General features: G+C 36.6%; 1 protein-coding gene across 1 annotated transcript; it reads right to left on the minus strand.

The window, feature by feature from the left end:
* Nucleotides 1-6175: 6175 nt before the first annotated feature.
* LOC104773580 (fasciclin-like arabinogalactan protein 2) lies at nt 6176-7681 on the minus strand. Its single transcript, XM_010498223.2, has one exon. It carries the CDS (start codon nt 7673-7675, stop codon nt 6413-6415), a length of 1263 nt encoding a protein of 420 aa, XP_010496525.1. The 5' UTR covers nt 7676-7681; the 3' UTR covers nt 6176-6412.
* Between the last annotated feature and the right edge of the window lie 17194 nt (nt 7682-24875).

Consider the following 24875-nt stretch of genomic DNA (forward strand, 5'->3'; position numbering starts at 1 on the left):
ATCAGGAAGCATGCTCTTGCACTCAGTTGGTTTCCGTGCAGCGTATATATACCTTTCGGGGTTGGAAATTTGACGCACTAATGATATGCCGATGGCACTGCTTTCATCTTATGGATCCACGGGGTCCCAAGGATTACGTTGTAGATAGTCGGCTTGTCGATGACGGCGAACCTGAAATACTTGATCATGCTTCCCACGAAAATTGGCAGATCGATGGTGCCGACTGACATGATATGATCCCCATAAAAACCGGTCAAAGAATGGCATTCTGGCTTGATGTCACTCTCTCCGATCTCCATTTGTGCTAGGACGTTCCTAAAGATCACGTTTACCGAACTTTCGGTGTCGATCAAAATTCTTGTGACCTCGCTTTCGCCGATCAGTAGTTCGACGACCAGGGGATTGTTGTGCGACAAATCCAAACCTTCTAGGTCGTTATTGTCGAAGGAAATCGTTGCGTTTTCGGAGCTGATTTTTGAAGGCCACGACTTCCTTATTTCGGCCTGCTTAGTATAGTCACTTATTGACCTGACGGAGTCATTGCATCCTGTTAATCCACCCATGATCATGTTTATCAGTCTTATGGTTGGGGGTCGTTGGTCGGCTTGTCGGTCTGTACGTTGCCGTTTTTCATGACTGATGGCGCCTAGAGTTTCCATTTCGTCTTTGCTTTGATCGGCGAGGGTTTTGGAATCCTTGACAAATTTTCGAGCGATATTCTCAGCTTTCTTGCTGTCGCTGTTACCGGGTCGGGTCGTCTTGCTTCTGTCAGATTCGATGACTATTGTCCCTTTTTTGTATCGTTCCATCAGGATCGTTTGGAGGTAACGACATTCCTCAGTCGCGTGGGTGGCACTTTGGTGATAATCACAATACTGGGTCGCACTGCTCTCACCTCCTTCCTTCCCGATGTATTTATTTTCGCCGATCGCAAAAGTTCGACGAGTTCGATCTTGATTTCTGGTAAAGTGTTGTCGTGGCTCGACATGTTCGACTTTCGGAGCTGTGATTACTGGCTGCTTGGTCGCGTGACGCTTGTTTCGCCGGAGTGTTTCTTAGCGTTGACCACTTTCTCTTCTTCAAGCTCGATGTGTTTCGCGGCTCGTCCTAGGGCGTCAGCTATGGTTTCCACATGAGTTAAAGATAGCTCTTCTTTAAATAAAGACTCGTACCAAAGTGCGTTCTTGAGTGCAATGATAGCAGCTGCGTCTGGGATGGAGACGTTGACGACGACCTCTCTAAAACATCCAATAAAAGACCGGAGTGATTCATTTCGTTGTTGAGTCAGGGCGTATAGGTCGGCATAGACCGGAGTGGTCTTCCCTGAAGAATATGACTGGCCTCCATAGGTAGAACATCGCAAAAAATATCATCCTCATACTTCCCAATGGTTATAGGAACCTTCTCCTGGTTACTAACCTTCATTTCATCATCATCACTAAGCCATTGTAGTTTATATGGCCTTGGATATTTCTCCATAGTTAGCCTAAGCTTCTTAACCATTCTCTCACTCGACACACTAGTAAAACTCTTGCCATCAATTATGAGACAACACACCTTATCTCGGTCATGGCACCTTGTATGAAACAAATTCTCTTTTTGCTCATGCTCCTCAATCACAGTTTGAACACTAAGTGATCTCCTTGTCACCAATATCTCGCCTTTTGTGGGAATTTCTTCAAGTTCTGCTAGTGAATAAGAAACTATCTCTTCATTTTCTGACTCGATCTCTCCATTCTCCAAGAGAATTATGGTTCTTCTGCTGGAGCATCCATGTGCATAGTGTCCTATCCCATGACACTTATAACACGTGACATCACAAGCTCGGGTTCTGGTAGCCTCATCTTTGTCCTTTGTGACTTGATTGGCAACAAATGGCTTCTGTTCAACCTTTAGAAGAACAACTGACTTTTTTCCCTTCTGGTAACTTGGTTTTGGATTAGATGAATACCATAAGTTATCCGTGTAGTACTTCTCCTCTTATGTTGTTTCTCCACCAAGATTGCTTTATGTAACATCTCTTCAATCTCCAAATAATGCTCCATCTCAAGCCTATCCTGGACATCTCGGTTCAACCCACTTATGAATCTAGCCATAGTCGCTTCTTGGTCCTCCATCTCTTGATAATAATTCTCCACACTTCGACTTCCCTGAATTAGTCTCCTTAGCTTTTGATGCAGATCACGATAGTAATGGATGGGAACGAACCTTCTCGTCATGATAGCCTTCATCTCAGCCCAAGTCTCAATTGGATATTCGACATTACATCTTCGTGAAGTCACCAACTGATCACACCAGCTAAGCGCATACTGATGCGGTCATCACATATGCTGAACGAGTAGCTGAACTACTTCAAGACGGATTTCCTGATGGACTTCCTAAACTACTCTCCGACGAGCCACACAAGGAAATATTGATTGCCAAGGCAATATTGCTTGCCTAGATCTACCATTTATTCCTCATCATCACCATTATTTATGATTTCTCCATTATGGTGATTGATTTGTAATTAATTTAGACATATTTTTGATTAATGTAGATTATACCATGTAAGATCTATAAAAAAGCTCATTTGTTTCATTGTAAAGATATAGAAGATTTTTGGAAAAATAAAAGAGAGAGTTTTCTCACTTTGAAGCTTAGGCTTTGTTTTTGTTTATCTAAGTTAGGTGGATTCCTTTACTTAGTAAACGTTTGTTCTTATGGTAGGAGCTTTTAGCTCTGATACCAAATGATACAAGACTCGGTGGTGAGACTCATATGGGTTAGATATGGCGGCTTCACAATTTGGCGGTCGCTTCTCTCTTGTGAAGAAATGATGGTCGAAGATGAAGATCTGACACGCTGGCGGTCGCTTCTCTAGTGTGGGATCAAATGACGGGTGTGATGGCGGAATGAAGTGCACCATAAATTTGTGATAAGACTCTAATACAGCACAAGCTCTATGCCTTGATGACTCGCTCAAAAAGATATAAGAACAAACGTTTAGTAAGTAAAGGAATCCACCTAACTTAGATAAACAAAAACAAAGCCTAAACTTCAAAGTGATTAAACTCTCTCTTTTATTTTTCCAAAAATCTTCTATATCTTTACAATGAAACAAATGAGCTTTTTTATAGCTCTTACTTGGTATAATCTACATTAATTACAAATATATCTAAATTAATTACAAATCAATCACCATAATAGAGAAATCATAATTAATGGTGATGATGAGGACTAAATGGTGGATATAGGATTTCTAGCAAAATATCTGCCTTGGCAATCAATATTTCCTTGTGTGGCTCGTCGGAGAGTAGTTGAGGAAGTCCATCAGGAAATCCGTCATTGTTCAGGTACTCTTGCATCGTTTCTCACATTGTTCATCAATATTTTGTCTCACATCATTTCTCACATATATATTTGTCATTTTACTCCTTATAAATACCTACCATCTATGTTACAACAAGGCGTTTGACGAACATGCTTTATTAGGTCTGTACAATCCTTTTGATTTCATTATCAAAAGCAAAAGAAATTAAAAATTTTTAAATTTTGGATTTAATAACGGATCCAGATATCCGTCTGATTTAAACGTTTTGAGCGGTTATATCCGACTTTTAGATATCCGATCTTAGCAGATCCGGATCTGGATATATAAGACATGTATCCGACGGATACGGATCCGGATTACCCTTGAAAAAACCGGATATCCAGATCCATCTCAGGGCTACCGTGTGTTGCACGGATTTGTTTTGTTTTATTGAAACATTGATATTTTTATACAGTAATTGGTTTTAGTTTGGTTTGTAATTAATTATTAATTTTGTGTTTATTTTATTTAAGAATAGACCCTTTTCCTTTGTTTTTTTAGGCAATTTAGAACTTTTTTTGTTTTTATTTCATTATGTTTAGTTTTGAATATCAAAATATTTACTCAAACTTTATTTAAATGATCAAAGAAGTAATAACCCATTAAAATAATTAATAAATTATACTATTAATCATCTTTATTTTATTAAATTTAAAAGTTTATAAAACACATATTATCTCTATCATACAATTGGAACATGTTGTTTTGTGATGTAAAACCATGTTACTGTAGATTCATAGTGAAATTTATGATTGCAAGATATTGTTAATATTTTTCATGTCTTTGAAGATCTTCAAGACATATTGACATTCATCGTCGTTTTACCACTTCTACATCAAGTTTTCTTGTGATATTTGGATTGTGCTTTTCAATTTTGAAAAACGTTAGGTAGTTGGAGATTGTTCGCTCCAAATGAGAGAATATATGCTTTTATAAATATGTTAAATTATTGATTAAACATACCTAAGATTGTTTCGTCGATGGCATAAAAAAATTTGGATCGAAACCACGACTTAAAATTTTGTATTAATATGTAGCATTTGGTTGTAGTATCTGGCCATTAGAGAAAGGGATTGTATAGGTGATGTTGCTTTCTTGTCCATGTTGTCCTTTGATTTTGATTAGGGATTGGTTATGTGGTCGTATTGCTTGGTTATAGTATGTAATTAATTTGAAGTTTGTTGTTGAAATAATATTTGATTTTCTTAGTAATTTGTTTTTTTGCCATGCATTTGGTATACTTATTTATAGAGGAATGTGATTATTTGTTATTGTAATTATATCCCATTTAATTGTCATTATTCTTTGAATTAAATTTTAACTTTTTTGTTAATTATAATTATATATTTAATTGTTATTATTGTGTAATCAATTTGACTCTTTAAATCACAGTGTCTAATTTGAGCATTCAGTTTTGATTACGAAGCAAAAACCAAATATGTTACTGTTCTATTATTAAGTTTGGTTTTGCTCTCATTCTTTTAGTGCAACTGAATTAATTTCCATATGGTTTTACTTATACGGGTGTGTTTTGTTTATTGTTTTTCATGTTTTTTTTTTATAAAATTTGTTTGTATTACGGTTTTTGATATTTATTGTAATTCTTATTTTTGTTTATATTACTTGGATTATTAGTTTTAATATATTTTTAGTATTTTTTGGTTTGTATATAGTTTTTGGCATATATTGTAATTTATTTTTCATTGAATCGAGTTTAATTGTATCAGTTTGATTGTGAATTCAATGTTTTCCTCTTAATCCGAAAGACTATTCTAAACATAAATATATGTGAAACGCATCCACTTTTTGTTAAGTCAAACTAATTTAGAGTTTAAAGAAAATAATCTTCCATTAAAGCAAACTAAGTTATGTATATTTTTTATTTTAAACAGTCCAAGGAATGAAAGAAATACTAATATAACTTCAGAATTCTATTTTTTTTATTTAACGAATTGAAATTATTGTAATGTTTTTAATGTAGAGAATCTTAGAAGAAATTTTGGTTTATTTGACAAGAAGATAAAAGAAGAAGAAAAAGAATTTTATGATAATGTTTCATTCTTTTTTTGTATAAATATATCCCGTAAAAGCTTTAACAAAATTATTTATTCTAATATAATTTTAGTTTTAGTTTTTATTTAGAAATTGATGGATTAAGCTTTAACAATAATGTGCCACGTTTTAAGTTAGAAAAAAAAATAGATGGTAATTCTACTTGTTTGTATTTGTTTGACAAAAGAAAAAAGAAATTTGTATTTTTTTTTTTGTATAAATACAATCGGGTAAAATTTTTACAAAATTATTTATTCTATAAATTTTTATTTTATTTAGAAAATTGGTAGATTAAGAGAAAATTTGTTTTTGCAAAAATAAGAGATAAATCTATATTCAAAGATAGATGTCAGCTCTACATATGCCATATGTCGAGCTCAAAAGAAAAAAAATTATAAAATAACTCTACTTTATTATATAAAATAAAGATAACAAAATTAAACGCGTTGGATAACATAATTAAATAAACAAAATTTTTTTTTTGAGGATTATTGTGTGTTAACAAACACTTTTTTTTTGTCAAACACCAATAGCTCTTTTTTAACATATAAACGATTAGATATTAAATAATATATTTCAAGCTAGTGACAGTGTGGGAATAATTGAGCATCATCTTGGGATTCACGGCGACCAGAAAGGATGTAACATCTCCCATACAGCTCACACTATAACGAGTCCCACCGACACTATCGCCAACGCTACACGTGATTCCAACGTATAAAAAAAATTAATGAGTTAATTTGTCTTACGAGTTTTTTATTCCACATCACCTTTAATTTTTAAACCACTCATTTGAAGTATCATCACTTTTTTTACAAAATAAAACACATCCGATCCAGTCCAGCACAAGTGGAACAAATTAAGTATTCCAAATCTCTACACAAATGATTAACGTGAAATGAAAAGAATATATTTAAAATAATTAAACCGACAAATTAAAAAATCAAACAAGAAAAAAAAGAAAATAAAAACGAAATTCCCAACCGAGGTAAAATACTACATGTCACATCACATGAGCCAAACTCCAAAATATATCCCTACAATTGCCGTTACGACAGTACTCATTCGAGTAGTTCTAGCGCCGTTTTTATCATCAGCCACCTCACTGTCATCATCTGACGGAGCATCAGCGCTAGGTCCGTTGGCGTCGGCCTCCGCGTTCTTAGGCTTTTTCTTACTGGACTTAGGAGCTGGAGCCGCCGTCTTAACGGCTTTGTAGATCTCTCTAGGCAACAACACTTTATCAATCTTGTAAATTATTAATGGCTCTTGATCCTTTAACGTCCCCATTACCTTAGCCGTCACAACATCCGTCTCGAGCGTCACATCCTCGCCGTCATTCTGAACGGTGAAATCAAACTTGTTGTTACCTTCTGTCGCTAACGTGTTAACGGCGCCGTTACCTGATCTAAGCATCTGTAACGACTGGTAAACCGGCATGCCGTGGTACAACACTAACACCGTCTTGTTCGCCTGAGAAAGGGTTTTGAATTTCGGCATGAACTTACTGACCGCACTGTCGGACGGGCAAAAAACTGTTAGGCCTCCGTCTACGGTGTCTTGGAACGTTTTGTCGGCGCCGGTTGATTTCAAAACATCGGAGAAAGCTTTGCATCCTTGTTTCTCGAGGATTGTGGTGAGGATAAGGTCGCTGGGACTCGCTGTGGGAGCTTCTGCTTCAGGCGAGGTTAAGACTTGGCTGATGTGAAGAACAGAGATGTTATAAGCCTTTTCAAAGATGGATTTGACGTAGTGAGCTGTGAGCTTGCTATCGTCGTCTTGGACACCAAAAGCGACTTTACCGCCTTTTATATCCGTGATGTTGACGTATCCAGAAGTTCCCGTTGCGGATCCGGTAGATTGAAACATGGAGGCAGTGGAGGTGGAACCGTCGGTGATCTGGTGTAGTTTCTTGGCGCCATAGTAATCGACCAGGACATGGAGAGAGAGAATGTTGCGGATTGTGTAGAGAGAGTATCCTCTTGAGAGGATTGAGGACATTGCTGAGTTATCAACGGCCAAAACGGTGATCGTTTGCCGGCGGTTGATCTCATCGGCGAGATGAGTCGCTGAAAGGTAGTGGTTGAAAGTGGAAAAATCAGGGTCTTTGGCCAAGATTCGGGTTATGTTATGTGCACTTGAGAGGGAGAAGAAGATATGGAGCTGGAAAATGAGAACCAATGTGGTGGCTACTCCCCAGAACGAAGTCATTTTGGGGATGAGGATTAGGCGGCTGTGATAGAAGGAAGGAAGACTTGTGTGCGGTACCATTTGGGAGACTGGTCTTATAAATAGACAAATACCCTAACACAGTACTAAAACAAGTTTTATTGACAAATATAGCATATATTTCATAAATTTCCGAAAATAGCACTATTTAATATATTAAAATATCTAAAATTAATTTTTAGAATTATTTTTTTAGGTTAGGGCTTTTAACTTCACATATAGAGTATAGTTTTGAGGGGTAGGGTTTCATATTTTGAATTTAGAATTTAATTTTGAAAACTAATTTGTGTTATTTTTAGAATTTTAGAGATGTTGTGCTAAGTTTGGAAAAAAAAATTATTTTGGTACTATTTTTGAGAATCTCCCAAGTAAAATATTAGATTTTAATCTGCCATAATATTTTAATAATTATTTTTTTGTTTTTGATACTGTATCAGCATAACACCTTTCCCCAATTTATTTCACATCAGATTCAAATATTTTATATATTTTAGTAGATCAACCAATAAAATTCTAATCTGTTCTACAACATGATTCGCATAAAATTTAGAAATTTTTTTGAACATATTAAAAATATCTAAAATAATTAAATAATGAAAATTAAAATATCAAAAATATTTAATTTTGATCATGTTAAAAGTATCTAAAAAAAATAAATTTGGATATACAAATAAGAACTTCAAGTTTTAATATTCATTAACATTGCAATGACAAATATGACATGTTCTATCGACGACAAATTTCATAATCATTTTAAGCAATAATTCAGCTTTTTCTTTTAACTAAAGTGATGCCAAAAATATTTTGGAGTTTCAGCTATTAACTAACAAAAAGTGTTTGAAAGAGAAAAATAATGGATTATCTCCGTTAGTCTATAAGTTTAAAGATAATATGGTTATCCTCAATCCTTTCATCGAAATTGTAATAATTTTCAATGTTTGCGTAAATGGTTATTTTGAAATGTTAATATATCTTGTCAACATTTTTAAATATAAATATTTGATCTGTAAAAAAAGAATTATGTATTTTACAAAAATAATAATAATTTATCAAATATATTCTAAATTAATAATAGAGGGAAAAGAGATATATAAAAATAATAATAAGAACAAAGTTGTCTCGCATATTTCCAGCGTAGCAGCAGATAAGTGGGCTCTACAGAGGTTGAGTCTGGGTCACATTTGAAAGTAACATGGGTTCCCGAGTTACATAGTTCGACCGACACTTGTTATTATTATTTTTTTCAACAAAAACAAATCAGTTCAAATGAGCCAATTTGGGAGTAAATTGTTTACAAACAACATAAGATGTAGAAAAGAGCGCACTCGGCGTGCTAAAAAATCGGTTCTTACATTAGCATTTCTAGAAATCTGAACCAAAACAAAAAAAAAAACTCCTCCCTGTCAATCTTGATATCTAAGTATGTTGCAAAAGCTGGCCAATCCTGAGGCGAAGACACCATCTTCACCAAATCTGAGCAGTCTGTTAAGAAGACAACATCCCGGAAATCATATTCAATCATGTATCGCATTGCCCAAATGAAAGATTCAACTTCTGCATGTAACGGAGATAGACTACGCCGGTAATTGGTTGCACCGTAAATCGGTGATGACCCTTGTGAAGAAGTGCAAAACCATCTTGCACCTGCAAAAGCATCAGTTGCTTTGCAGGAACCATCCACAAAACATCGATGTCCTGAAAAAACCAAAGGAAGGGGAGCAAGACATCCCCGAATCAGAGGAGGCAGACCCCTAGGGGAGGAGGGAATCTCGTCTGACTCTGCCTCCCCCTGTGCCTATTGCCAAGTCTGCGCTTCACCTACCGCCACCCGGACAACCTCATCAGGTCGTTCGACCTGATTCTCAAAAACCCGAGCATTTCGTGCTTTCCAGATATACCACCTGTGAACCCGGATTTGCAGAACCCAAAAAATGATCCACATTAGCACAAACAGACTCCGTAGGGAAGAGTTGCGGCCACACCGGAACATGTGCTAAAGCCCAAACCTGGTGAGCCGGCAGGCACAGGAAAATGGCATGATTAATAGTCTCCACAGCTGCCCCACACCGTACACAGTGTACATCACAATCCACCCCTCGTCGTCGCAAATTATTTGATACCAAAATACAGTCCGTCAAAACTTGCCACATGAAATGTTGTAATTTAGGTGGACAGGGAACCTGCCAAACCTTAGCAAGAATAGGAGCAATCTCTGGACCAGCCCCATAAGCCTGAAAGGTTTTCGGGATCTTTAACCGCTCCACCTCATTCCTCGATTTAATCGTATATATTTCATGTTTAGTAAAATGCCAACCTAAGTAATCTGCCTTCGAGCAACTACTTAAAGGCAGAGCCTCTATCAGAGCTGCGTCCACGGGATCAAAATGCTCAAGGAGCAAATCCCGGTGCCAAGTATTCGTTTGTCGATTGATCAAATGAGTCAATCGAAGATCTGGGTCCTTAAAAGGACCGTTGCTTAAAGCTGGTCTCGGAAATTGAGCTGGAATCCAGGGATCATGTCATATAGAAATGGAGTCCCCAGAGTCGACCCTTTTAATAAGCCTTTTGTTTACGAGAGATCTAGCTGAGACAATGCTTCGCCACCTATAAGAAGGAGAATATGATATGATCATGAGACCATCCAAGAAGATCATTAAGCCTTGTTCAACACAAACAAAGTTGAAGATCAACTCTTCCAGTCAAACTATTATTTGGGATACATCCATTTGCTAAAGGAGGTTAATCTAGTTGTTCACTTGAAGAGTTTTAGGTCCAATTGGTTTAGGAGCTTCCAAAATTATGTTTGACAACCAGGAGTTGTTTCTAATAAGTCCAAGATAAAAAAATGATACAACCCATGTTGTTTCTCATCAGCAAATTGGACCAAGGAGTCAAAACAAAGAGAAGATCAAGGAGGCACTTAATGGGCTAATACAAGAGCTTTTGGCCAAATAGAGAATGTGAAATTATATTGGGGATGATACCTATCAAGTCCAGCCCACTTTGAGTCTAATTCAAGTCCAAGAAAACCAAAAATAATCACTTTATTTTGTGGTCAAAGAAGAGTGACGAAAATAGAGATACATGCACCTAGAGTCACTTTGTAGGAAGGGATACATGCACAAGAATTGGGTCTTCATTCAATCATCTATCTTTATTGTTTTTTTTTAGTTTCAAGAATAGTTAATACTTGGATTTGTTACCAAGTTTTCTTATCATATATAAGCTCATGTAAGAGCAATGAAATAAGCAATCCAACTTTTTTATAAAACCTTTTTCTTTTGAGAGTGATTCTCTTCTGTTCTTTGTGAACAAAACCGATTGCTTGGTGTGATTCCAGCAATCAAATCTGACTACTTGGTGTGATTCCAATTGTCAAAACCCTGATCTCCTTATTGCGAGGCTGAGAGATCCGATCCTTTTGGTGCGAGGCTGAAAGATCAAAACGGTATATTAAGATTCTTTCTGCAACTCTTGTGCGACCATTCATTCCACCATCCTTATTCTTGAGGCTTCCTTGTCTTTAGAATTAAGGTGTATCTATCTACCAACTCGAAGGAGTCGATTCCTTGGGAGGGTCACATCAAGTGGTATCAGAGCCTCAAGAATCATATCAGAATATGATCGTATTGGTTCCATAGGATTTGAATTTCGGTAATACCTACTTTTGAAAACTCTAGCAAAAAAGTGAGTCCGGATATTCCATCAACTGTCAAAACTGTTTAGCCAACAAAGCCGTGTTAAAATCATCAACACTCCTAAAACCCAAGCCGCCCAACTGCTTGCTACAACAAAGTTTCTCACAAGCTATCCGGTGCATACCTCCAGAATGACCATTAGAACTCCACCAAAAGTTCGCCACAACACTCGTAAGTTTGGATGTTATTATTTTTGGTAACCGAAAACAAGACATCACAAAGGTCGGTACCGCATTCACAACCGACTTAATCATCACCTCCTTCCCCCCTTTTGACAACAGTTTCGCTGACCAGACGGTAGTCCGATTCTGCAACCGATCCCTAACAAAAGAGAANAAGAGAAAACCTGCGTTTTGGCCCCCCCCCCCCCAAACTCTCCGGGAGACCTAAATACGACCCCATACCACCTAGGTTAGTTATCTCTAGTACCCCCTGCATCTCTGCCTTAGCCGACTCATCGACCTTATGACCAAACTGAATTGAAGATTTCTCCTAATTTATTTGTTGTCCCGAGGCTGCCTCATACTGATTTAAAATATCCAACACAACCCCACATTGATCTCTATCAACCTTACAGAAAAAGGCTGTCATCTGCAAACAACAGATGTGTAATTGGCGGGCACTTATTTGCCACCTTTATACCCGTAATCCGCTTTTCTTCCTCCGCCTTCCGAATATTGGCAATCAGCACCTCCGTACATAAGATAAAAATGTAAGGAGAAAGCGGATCACCCTGTCTTAAACCCCTCTCCGGGACTATCAATCCATTAGGTTGACCATTGAGAAGGACTCTGTATTCAACCGAAGAGACACAGTACATTAGCCACAAAATCCATTTATCCGCAAAACCCATCTTCCGTAATAGAGCGTCGACAAAACCCCACTCCACTCTATCATACGCCTTACTCATGTCCATTTTTATGGCCATAAACTTACTTTTACACGAATTATTAGTACGCAAACCATGAAACATCTTCTGAGCTATCAGGCTATTGTTCGAGATCAAATGACCCGGAACAAATGCTGATTGAGTCTCTGAGATTAGACCAGGTAAAAACCGCTTAAGCCGTTAACACAAAACCTTTGAAATGACTTTATATCCTACATAACACAAACTAATCGGACGCAACTCTGCCATCCGAGTCGGTTTCGCCACCTTGGGGATGAGACAGATATGTGTCCGATTTAAACCCTTATCAAAACTCCCTCGTCAAAAAACTGATTAACCATAGAGACTAGATCCGTCTTTACAACCTTCCATGCCTTTTGGAAAAATAAAGCTGTCATCCCATCTGGGCCAGGAGCTTTGTCCGGGTGCATCATGAGTTTCGCCGTCTTAAGCTCTGCCTTCGTGACAGGGGCCGTTAACCGTGAATTATCTGTGTCTATAATGCAGTTTTGACCTCCCTTAACTCATCCTCGAAATTATTGGGAGCAATCATAGCAAAAAACTCCTCAAAATACGACACTACCGTAGCACATATATCATGATCCTCGGTAGACCAAAAACCCTATTTATTAAACAGCCCCACAATCCAATTCCGGGCCCGGCGCTGCTTAGTTTGTGCTTGAAAATACTTGGTATTTTTATCTCCCACCCACATCCAACGATTCCTACTCTTCTGGTACCAATGCATTTCTTCATCCCGATAGACCTCGCGCAAACGAGCATTTATATCCGAAATGACCTCCAGACCTGTCTCATCATCTGCCTGAGCCACCTCCAATTTGCGCTTAAGATCCTCAATCAAAACCCTCCCGTACAGAGCCTGCTGTTTTCGCCACTGAGATATCGCTCGTCTACAATTAACGATTTTGTCCACAAACCCAGTTGAGTCCTGACCCTATTATCCAATCCAACCTGACGAGATTGCATCCATTAAACCCTCTTTGCCAACCCACCGACGGTCAAACATGAAACCCTTCGTCCCCTCGGCCTCTTCGTACCTAAGCTAGCCACTAGTGGTGTATGATCTGATGCAATCATCGGGAAATATTCCGTAACCGCATCCGGAAATAGGTCATGCCAATCGGTATTACCTAAAGCCCTATCCAGGCGACACTGTATAGGTTTCTTATCTCGCCAATCTAGCCAAGACAAGCAATTCCCCAAATAGCAAAATTCCACAAACCCGCAATCCTTAATCATTCCATTGAAAGAGATAAACGAGGAGCCGTGTCGGAGCTTCCCTCCGTGTTTCTCATGGTTTGACCGACACTTATTTACCGGAAAATGGCTTTTTCATACCCCCACAACGATACTGTGTTGAAATCATACATTTGACTATTGAGTGTGCTTAAGCATACATAAAGTTTTTAAATTTTTGAATTTCGTACTCCAACTTCGAAATCAATACCCCAAGTTTATATGTTGTGCCATAACATACAAAAATGTGTTTATGGACTAACTCTATTAAGCTTCCGTTTAATCACTCTGACGTGGATTCCACATATGCGTAGTGCTTTAGACGACGTCGTTTTGGGAAAATTTGGTTTTATTCTGTTATATAAAGTTTGATTTTCAAAATTAGTAACTCATAAAACTGTGACAAATGTCATTTGTTTGAATTACAATTTTTGCCATATGTGGTATTAAATTTTTATATTAACAATTTTAAATGAGAAAGATAATTCTAAGAAAACTAAAAAAAATTTAAAAGATAACTTTTAAATATATATAAGAAGATAATAATAATTCTAATTTTAAGTTTTTATTCTTAAAAAAGGATTAAATTAAAAAGTTAGTTAAAATAATACCATAATTAAAGAAGTTATATTGTCAATTATTAATTTCGAACGAAAAAAGTGAAACGACTCGACCCGTTTTTTAAATAAATAAAATAATAATAATAATAATAAATTAAAATAGTGGTCTCATATCCACTATTCACCTAACCACAAACAACCAACAGCGGAACATAACCAACATAATACCATTATACAAATAACCAATAATTCAATCCAACAGAATCATAAAAACATGAAACCATCAACCTAACAATGTTCTAATAACTCGTCTCTAACACCATAACAGAAGTTAAGATCACAATCAACGAGACACTAGAACATCCTCCTCTTCATCGACTTGATTCTACGATCACACTTTGCCTTTACCTGCACCACAACACATGAGATGCGTGAGTATTTTATAAACACTCAGTAAGGCAATCCTCCCATTTACTGGGCTATACACACAAACAATTGAGATAACTCTAATCATCAAACAACAATCAATAACCAAGCAACAAATCAATCAACCGCATCGACTGACACACGCATCAACCCACAATCACCTTGCATCGATCGACGCATGCTCGACATTGCAAAAAATTCCTAATTCCGATGCTCCTAGGTCAAACCGCGCAGTCCTCGCATTGCATCGACTGACTCACAAAGTGCACCAAAACACACAAACCAAAGCCACAAAAAGCTTCCCAAAGCCTCTTGCGACTCAATAACGTACTAACATGCCAAATAAACATATAAACAAGCAGATCAGAGAAAATATCAAGCTTAGATAAGCCATGCTCATACACTCACCTTTGCCAAGAAGATCCTGAACCTTAAACAAGAAGATCTACACTCCTAGGAAGCTCATACAACGATCCCAACTAAATATCTCTATAGGAGCAGCCCCAAACGTCAAGAACTCTCAAAAACACTCACAAAACGGCCAAACTCGGCCAAACCCTCGAGTTTCTGCTTTATAAGCGATTCCAGGGTTTTCGTAACCCCAAAACACAACGTTTAACTTAAACTTGTCCGCGAGAACCAACCTTACATTGGTCGATGCACTATTCCGGTTCGCGGATGTTACAAAAAGAAAGTGAACACTCACCTTTATGTAAACAAATAAATACTCTCCTCACAAAATAGTTTCTTCAAATACACTACAATTAATTAGACTTCCTTCTATGGTTGAAGGTTTATTTTTTATTTTTTTTAAAATATATATATATATAATCTAAGAAATGTTTTATTGGTTTATAGTAAGTTTTAAGACAAAGTGGTAATACTTCGTTCTATATATGTTTAAACATTATTAATGCATCTCTAACTCTTATAATTACTGATATGTATTGAATTGTGATTCATTTTGTTTTCTGCATTTAGTCGTTAAAATATTATGAGAAAACATACATATTGGTTTGACAAAATAATCCAGAAATTTTGAAAGATCACCAAAAATTTATATTAGTGGAGATACAAAAATTGGTAAGAGAAATTAAATGTGAAAAAACTTAGTAACCAATCCATAGTTTCGGATAACATAATAAGTTGTTATTTTTTAAGTAGTTGTAAGTTTTACGGTGAAAGTTCTAAAAATTATATTCACAATGCACAACATATTGAAATAATGTTTTTTAATACAATGAGTCTCTCAGGAGATCTAAATCACATATCTTCTTTAAAATATGTAAATAAAAAATAATGAGAAATCTAATACTATCATGAACTCTTCAATAATTATAATCAAATAATGTTTTCTTTTAAAAAATATTATCGATAAATTTCTTATCAAGAAAACTTCTAAGGAATAAAATTTTATCCTAATCAACCGACTTCATCGAGAAAGAATTGTCTTTCGTTCCAACTCATAACTTGTATCCATGCGCTTCATATTCGCATGGAGTTTGCTCCCAGAAATATAGCTACCCCTACCCCCTCACGTCAATCCCATGAACCTCTTATCGATTGTTGTTAAATCCCTCGGATAGTGCCACAATCCGTTACGTACAACAATATGTCATTTAGCTATATATTTAAAAGATTTGACTAGTAATCAAACCTCATGATGTTCATATATTTTACCCTGTTTTCCCTTAATATATTCACATCTTTTGCATCTTTTGCTATCCATTTTGACCATTATTGCACAGCTTTAGGACTGTTCTTGCATTAGAGTTTAGTTACATTGCATTTGCATCTTTTCATGCATAAACAGGTGATTTTGGAGCTTAAGAAGCATGGAAGCAATGCTGAGGAGAAGTGAAGCAATCATGAGGAGAAACCAAGAGAGCTAAGGCTGAAGAACCAAGGTCCGGAGTCCAACTCGACTGCCCACTCGACCAGACACTCGACCGTGTGCTGAGAGGGACTCGACCGAGTGGGAGGAGCACAAGAGGAGCCAACTCGACCGAGCACCAGGTCGAGTTGGTCGAGCCGCCTGGCTATTTTTTCTTTTAACGTTTTTAGGGCTTCCACTACTTTTTCTATATAAGGGCTTGTACCTGCAGCCACCAAAGGAGCCAGCTTTTTAGAGAGGCAAAAACCTAGTTTTTACCTTTCTGGGAATTATTCCTTTTGCACTTTTATTTTATTAAGATCTTGTACTTCTTTTAAAAGGAGAAAAAGACTAAATTCTTCAATATTGTCGGTTTCATAACTTTCAGAATATTGAGAATTTGAGTTTGATTCTTTCTTCAATATTGTAGATCTTTGCTTTATCTATCTAATCATGCAAGTTTCATCATTTTCTGGGTTTATGATTTTGATGTTCATCATGTATGCTTGTGAGTAGTTGCTTAGGATCTTGAGGATGGGTTAGGTTGGGTTGTGTTTGAGGTTTGTTTGATTTGGTCAAGCTTGATTGTTGTAGATCTCTTCTAGGCTAGATGTTCTTAATGCTGATCCTATATCTGAGAGGGTAGGATCTGATTTCAAGCCTCTTAGCATCACACCAATGTCTAAGGAGCATAGATAAGGCTAGATCTAGAGACTATCATTAGGCTTGCTAAGAGATTAGAAGTCTTGTTTGATTTTTGACATATTGCTTAATGCCTGCTTGTGTAGATTCTTTACTTTGTGAGAACAAGTCTAGAGATGCATGAGTTTGATTGTTTCTTGCCATGAGAGTGGATTAAACATGTCTTAGAAATATATGTCTAGAGATTAGCTCAAGTTGTTTGAGATTTGTTGACCAAGTTAGATGACCTCAATCATAGTCCAGCCCATGAATCCCTCCTCAAGACCTTCCTTGTTTATTGATTTCTTAGCTTAAATCCTGTTGTTTGATCGTTGTTTGATTCGTTTTGGTATTGCTCTGTTTTTCTTGTGTTGCTCTGTTTTGCGTATTTGTCCAGCTCGACCCTGCACTCGATCTACACTCGATCGAGTGCTTGCTCGAGTTCCAACCCAGAACTTGTGTTTATGATTTGTGTTTGTCCTGTTTCATTCTAGTTGCATTTCTGTTGCATTCATTTAGTATCATGTTCATTACTTACCTTGCATTAGTTCAATACTTGCATTACTATAGTTTCTATTTCTGTTTTAGCTTCATAATTGTCATAATCATTCTGTAGTTTTACTTTCTGCACTTTATATTTCATAATAGGATTGTTAGTGACAAACATCCTTTACATCTGGCTTGACTTAGACTCATATGCACATCTTGATTGTTCACAAACACTCAGATTGGATTGACACCTCTTATATTACAACAACATAAGGGGAATTGAAACGCCCTGCCATCCATTCATTCATAAGTCATCATTCCATACATCATTCATCACCACACCACAAAAAAATATGTGTTCCACCTCATAACCAACATAGAACTTCACTTCTGAATTCGAGTAAACTACAGAAAAAAAAAAACATATCTTTCCAAAATAAAAAGAAAAATTACTCTCTTACAGAAAAAATAGTATAAATTTGTGAGTTAGGAAACAAGAAAACTAGTTTTATTTATAGCAAATATATTATGTGGAGTTAGAAGTGTCAAACAGGCCGGCCCGCGTCCATCTCGGCTGTCCGCAGCAGGCAATTTCTATTTTCCGGACCGCAACGGGCCTGCCCGCTAAGCCCGCGGACATAAAAGTTGTATCCAAGCTAGTCCCGCTAAGCCTAGCGGATTAGCGGGCTGGCCCACGGGCATAAATAATTTATTAAAAAATAAAATAAAATAACTAAAAATATATATTAAAATAAAGTAAAAGTAATATATAATAATTTAAAAAACAATTTTAAATAAAATCAATGTTTATATTAATTTTTTTTAGATGATTTAATTTTTTTTACATTAAATTATTTGTGTTACCACATACTTTTAAAAAATATATATTTAAAATTATATAAAGATAGTTATATATCTATATTAAATATTTATTTTTATTTAATATTTGAAGACCGCGGCTATAACCCGCTAAAACCCGCAATCCGTTTGGACTAGGCGCGCAAGACCCACTTTTTAACGGGTTTAATATTTAGTGTCCATACCCGCCCAGCTAAAATACTATTTGGGCTAGGTCTGCAGGCATAAAGCCCACTTGACACGTATATGTGGAGTATTACTGGTTTTAAAAAACTTCATACTCTAATAATTGCTCACTCCTTAATTGCTTTATCAAAAGTTGAGTTGAGTTGTATATATAATGGCGTTTAATACATGATTTTGAATTCCTAGGATTAAATGTATTCATTATGGTTATTAATATCTTTCATACATTTAAGACTATTGTTAATAATCAGCATTTCTTATTTCAATATTTGCTTTAGTAAACTTTTTACATAAGTTTATTATTATTATTTATTTTATAACTCCAAATTAAATAAAACAAGCCAATTAAACTGAAAAAAAATCAAATTATTTGTTTTTAAAATGATATTACAAATGATTGATGTTATATAACTCCAAATTAAAAACAAAATAAGCCAATCAAACTAAAAAAAATCTAATTATTTGTTTAATATCTGTCATATTGTTTGATCTTTATTAACTTGAAATTTAAATGATGAGAAATAAATAAAGAATATATAAGAAAATGTGTATGTAAGGAAATTTTTTAAATATTTTATATATTTAAATTATGTTTGTGTTATTTAATTTGGTATTTATTATTAAATTTAAATAGTGAATAAATAACCAAAAAATTCGTATCTTAAATTTTTACTATTATGCAATTTGATATTTATTTTCTTAAATATAATGATATAATAAATTCAGAAGAAAAAGATAACAATGTTTACATGTGTTTATGTGTCAGATTCAGAAAAAGAGTTTTAGAAAATAATTCTACTTTATTATATAACATAAAGATAACAAAATAAAAAAATTGGGATAACATAATTAAATGAAAAAGTTAAATGAAATTTTTTGAGAACTATATATTGTACAGCTCACACTATAACGAGTCCCACCGACACTATCGCCAAAGCTACACGTGATTCCAACGTATCAATCACTCATTTGAAGAATCATCACATTTTTTACAAAATAAAACAAATCCGATCCAGTCTAACACAAGTGGAACAAATTAAGTATTCCAAATCTCCACACAAAAAAAAAATAACGTGAAATATAAAGAATATTCTGGGTGCGGAAGTTCTAATAGATAGAACCTCTAGTGGAAGCGTTGATCCAACAGGTTTGTTGATGCAGCTATTGGAGCAGTTGTCGGAAAATGTGCTGGCACAGATTCTGGTGGTGCAGCTAGTAACGGCATAAGTGCAGCAGCCAATAACTGCGGGTGATGGAGTATATTTTCAGTAGGATTGGTATTGAGCGGTTCTCGGGAGGTACCGAGTCTACTATGGTGGATACATGAAGGACGAGGCTGGAACGCAACTTTCAGTCTCTCAGGTGTTCTCAGGAGGATTGGTTAGACATAGGAGTCCATTACCTGGCAGATGATGCTCACTAGTGGTGAAGGTCAGTGGCTGCCAGGAGAGTGGCAGAGGGAGATGACTTGGGTTGACTTCGTGGAGGAGACTGATGTATGTGATTTTTCACTCCAAATCTTTTACTTGAAAAGACTACACGACGACTGAAAGTGCACAGTAAATCAGTGTAGTATTTTAGGATCGATCCCACGGAGAGTAATAGCTAACACAAATTGAATTAAAAGAGAAAGAAAAATGGCTAAGACTAAATAAGAGATTGGGGGTTTGGTTTTCCTAATATCTATTGCAAATAAAGAAAGCTTAAATAAAAGCGGTTTAAAACTTTAAGACAAAGGCGTTGGGCGTTTGGGAGTCATCTGTTTTCATGGTTCTAAGCAATATTAAGTGTCAAGATTTAACAAGTAAATACTAATTTCGGTATAGGTTATCAACTACGAAACACTAATGAAATAACAAGCTATTTTCATAGAATGAAAGTCAAAAGTCTTCATACTCCCAAATGGTAAAACCTCTTTTACTTCAAAAGGGCCTCCCCATCTGCTTTTTAACTTTCCTGGGAACAACTTAAGCCTTGAGTTGAAAATTAGAACTTGATCTTCAGCAGCTGTTCTATAGGCCCAAAGTGTTTCATCAAGTTTGCTAGATGATGTGTGTGATTTTTCACTTCAAAATCTTTTACCTTAAAAGACCACACGACGGCTGAAAGTGCACAGCTAATCGGTAGTAGTATTTGAGGATCGGTCCCACAGAGAGAGAGTTGTTGTTTAAAGAATCCGTCGGTAGAGATGTAAGGTTAGGACTCAATAAAAATGGAAGTTTTAGTGTCAAGGTTGTAGTAAGCAAATAAGCGAAAATAAAAGCGAGTAAAAATAATAAAACAAGCGTTAGACATCAAGGGAAATCGTTGGGGTTCAATGATCTATCTATCTAGGAAAGTTTAGGGTTAGTTTGTTTATCTAAAACTCAGACTATGAAACACGAATGAACCGTTAACTTATAGTTCACAAGCTAACAGTCTTAGATCTCTACACTGCGTTACGCAACTGTCGCACGCAACGACGCATAGATCAAAGCATTTAAAATAGGTTCGATTCTAATCCATGAAATTTCATAGGTAAGGGGTATGTGCTTCCTATGACTCCTCACACATCTAAGCTAGGTCAAGCACACATGCAAGCTTTTGACAAAGCACACACACTTAAGATCATAGTTAGTTCATGGATTGACTGGATTGACTTGATTCCACTTCGAGGAGAAATATGACTCTTCCAGCTTTCCATAGACACCAAGTACGTCGAAATGTGAGTTGTATAAGGTCTTCACACGTTGTCCATACTGTAAAGTTCTGAATCTTTCCTAAAACGTATTTTCCTTGTCTTTTGGTCCTTTTTGCTATAAAACCTGTAAAACCTTCTTGAAACCTAAAATAATTGATAATAGACCTTAAAGCCTTGAAATCATACTAAACTCTTCCTAAATGCATACTAAATCTATAGCTAAAATGGGTAAAATAATGATGTTATCAACTCCCCCAGACTTAGACTTTGCTTGTCCTCAAGCAAATAATCATAATAAATCATGGAAAAGAGGATTTGAAAATATTGGGAATTCACTTATCTTTGGGGATATTGTCTTTGCACACTTCTTCGCCTTGACATTAGGAACTTCCATTTGTAATCCACCATGAGAATCATCAACGCTCCTTGATCCCACAATTCTTTAGAGTCTCCAGAATCTCCATTGTCATCTCTTTACAAAAATTAAAGCAATAATAAAAAGTGAAATCTTACCAAGGGAAAATCGATCCATGGCTTGCAGACTCTCTTCAAGCCAAGACTTTCTTCGTATGATTCCTTTCCTCTCCCTTTTCTCTTTTCTTCATTTTTTTTAATCAAAGGTGTAGGCGAATACTGGGGTCATCGATAATTTACCTACCCCTCGTTTCCAAGCTTTGTGTGATCATTTGACTCAAGAGTAGAATAATGAGGTCACAGGTAATTTACCTACCCCTCTAAACTAATCAAAATCATCTCATCTTTTATTCTCTCTTTTTTTTTTCTTTTTTTTTTTTTTTAGAGTATTGAAGGGAAGAGAGAGGGTAATATACTTTTGAAGAAGTGCAATGTCTTGTGTTGCTTGAATGTAGAGATCTAGTCCAATGTATACCAATTCCCAGGGCTTGAAAAATAAGTCCGGTTTAGGTCCTATAAAAGTTAGAGACAACGTTAGATCATCTGAATATCCATCGAATAGGGACTTGGGGGATTGTTGAGTCGGCTCACAGTCTTTCCAAACTTTGGTTCTGTTGTCAAGCATAATCAAGAGTCATAAGAGTGTTAATCCAAATCAAATAAACCGTTATAATAAGATCATAATCCCCTACTAGTTTTGACTCAATAAAATAAAAAAAATGTGACTCGATAAAAAAGTCAAGATTATTGATGTAAAAAGTGGAAAAAGGTCTCAAGTCAACAAAATAGAAAGTAGCATTAGTATAGGATGGAACATCCTTCCCCCCAGACTTAAATCACACCGTCCTCGGTGGAAAAAAAGAAAGAGTTGAGGATTAAAAATCATAAGGAAAAGTTAGGGTTTAAGAACAATGTCACCTTGATGGTTGCCCAGAAATTTTCTAGAGTTCGGCTGTGGTAATGAAAATGTGGTGACTAACCGTTTGTACTTCCTTTGGTTGTTTGACATCGAGTCTGAACTAGGCTAAGTTCATTCGAATTTTGTTTGATATATCTCTAAAAACTTCCTCCTTGAAACAAAAACCTAAAACAATCAATAATAATGATAAAATAAAAATAATAAAAACATACCTAAGTAAAAGAATGGCGATGGTAGATGGTGGGATGGTGGTGGTTCAGATTTATCTCGCGGTACACGGATGAACGGTCGCGGACAGCAGCAAGTACGGTGGGGCGTGGTACGCGGTACGCAGGACATGGTACATGGTACGCGGGACATAGGACATGGTACGTGGTACGTGGTATGTGGTATGTGGTACGTGGTACATGGTACATGGTACGTCGTACATGGTACGTCGTACATGGTACATGGTATTGGCTACGTTGGTATGGGTGGTGGGGACTCTCGGCATCGATCACATGAGGATTGTGATTGATCCGTCGCCTTCGGCTTGCTTCGGTCACGGTGAACATGGCCGGTCAGTAGGTAGTGCTTGCCACTAGACAAAGTGTGCATTGCCAATCCATGGTCCTTCTTCTTCCTTCTTTTTGGCTTTTCTTTTTTCTATTTTTTTTTGTTTTTGTTTTTATAAACCTGAAACTAAAATGCAAAGTATTAAAAGTAAAAGAAAATAAATCCTAAAAATAAAAACTTACTAGACATGGGTTGCCTCCCAAGAAGCGCTCTTGTTTAACGTCGTTGGCTCGACGTTAACTGGATTTCTCAAGCAGGATGAGGAGAGTCGGTTTTCCTTAGACAAACTCTCTTGGATCTTTCTCCATTGTAGGCATCAGGTGGCTCTCTTGCATAATCTTCTTCTCTACATCTTCGAGTTGGAGGGTTAAATGGTTTAGCTTCATAGAAAACGTCTCCATTGATGTTTGTGAGAGTCATTCTTCGGTTAGGCCAGTCCATGACGGCTCCAGCTGTGGCTAGGAATGCTCCTACAAGGATAAGTGGTGTAAATCTTCCCTACTCAGCATTGATAACTTGAAAGTCGGTTGGAACATTGCAGATTCCGACTCTCACTTGGATGTCTCGGACCATTCCTTCGGGTATTGTGAATGAGGAGTTGGTGAGTTCTATGCGTATGTCTGAAGGTTGTAAGTGTCTCAAGCCAATCTTCTTAGCAGCATCGGTTGACATGATGTTGATAAATGAACCAGAATCACATAATGCATCTTCGAATTTAACTCCATTTATATAGCAAGTGATGAGGAATCGGCAGGGCTTCCCACTTTGTGTGGTGTTCGCAAATCTTCAGGTTCCAAAGCTTTTAGGAACAAATCTCTAATCTCGTCTACTGATTCTCTGCTTTCCAAAAATAAACGAGAAATATCATGTTGGCACCAAGCATTCATGGAAGACGTACCAAGGGGTAAAGCTTTAACAGCTTTGTTGAACTTCTCCAAATCTTCCTCGCTAATGCGTCTTCTACGCCATAGTTTTTGTGTCTCAGCTGGTGCGTCTGGATAGAGAGATAGTCTTGCCTCCCTAAAGTGATCCTCCACATGTTCCCCAGTAATATAGCTCTCCATGAAGAAACACTTCAATGAAAACTTGCTCCATGCTTCTTCGAATGAGATGTGGGGCGGAATATCTTTCATCAAAGTCTTAAACTTGTCTCTTGGGGGCTCATCCCATCTAGAGACTGTTTGAATCTCCCCAAACTCGGCGGTTTCGTGCTCCTCTTCTTCTTCTATGATTGGCTTAGCTTCTGGTTCTCCTTGTTGAGGGTTAGAAAAATCAGATCCATCATCTCCAATGGACTCATCCTCATAATCGGTTTCATAGTCCTCTTCTTCCTCAACGATTTCGTCTTCTCCTAGACCTTCTAGGTCTCTTGGTGGTGAGGCTTCAAGTTTTGTCACAGCAAAACAATCCTTGGTAAGGATCGAAACTTCTTCTCCTTGAGAGATCTCTTGCAAATCGGGTATAAAACTCTTGGTCTTCATCGAAACTTGTAGCTTATCTCTCAAAAAATATTTTTTTGGTTCTGCAGCTTCTAGGGGGGCTTCCTTAACATCAAGATATTGTGGAGGAGGAGTAGGGTTCTCTCTTGTCTTAATAAGGCTAAGGTTTCCCTAGCCTAAAAGGAAACATGAATGTTTTCCTTTTTCATCAAGGATTTCCTTTTCTTCTTCTTCCTCCTCGTCGAGCTTAGCTCCTTCTTCGTGTTTGTGTTCAGCAACACATGAGGTGAGATCCTCAATCTTATCAGCAAGATCTTT

The sequence above is a fragment of the Camelina sativa genome, unplaced genomic scaffold (genome assembly GCF_000633955.1).
Source record: "Camelina sativa cultivar DH55 unplaced genomic scaffold, Cs unpScaffold00582, whole genome shotgun sequence".
Classification (NCBI taxonomy): Eukaryota; Viridiplantae; Streptophyta; class Magnoliopsida; order Brassicales; family Brassicaceae; genus Camelina; species Camelina sativa.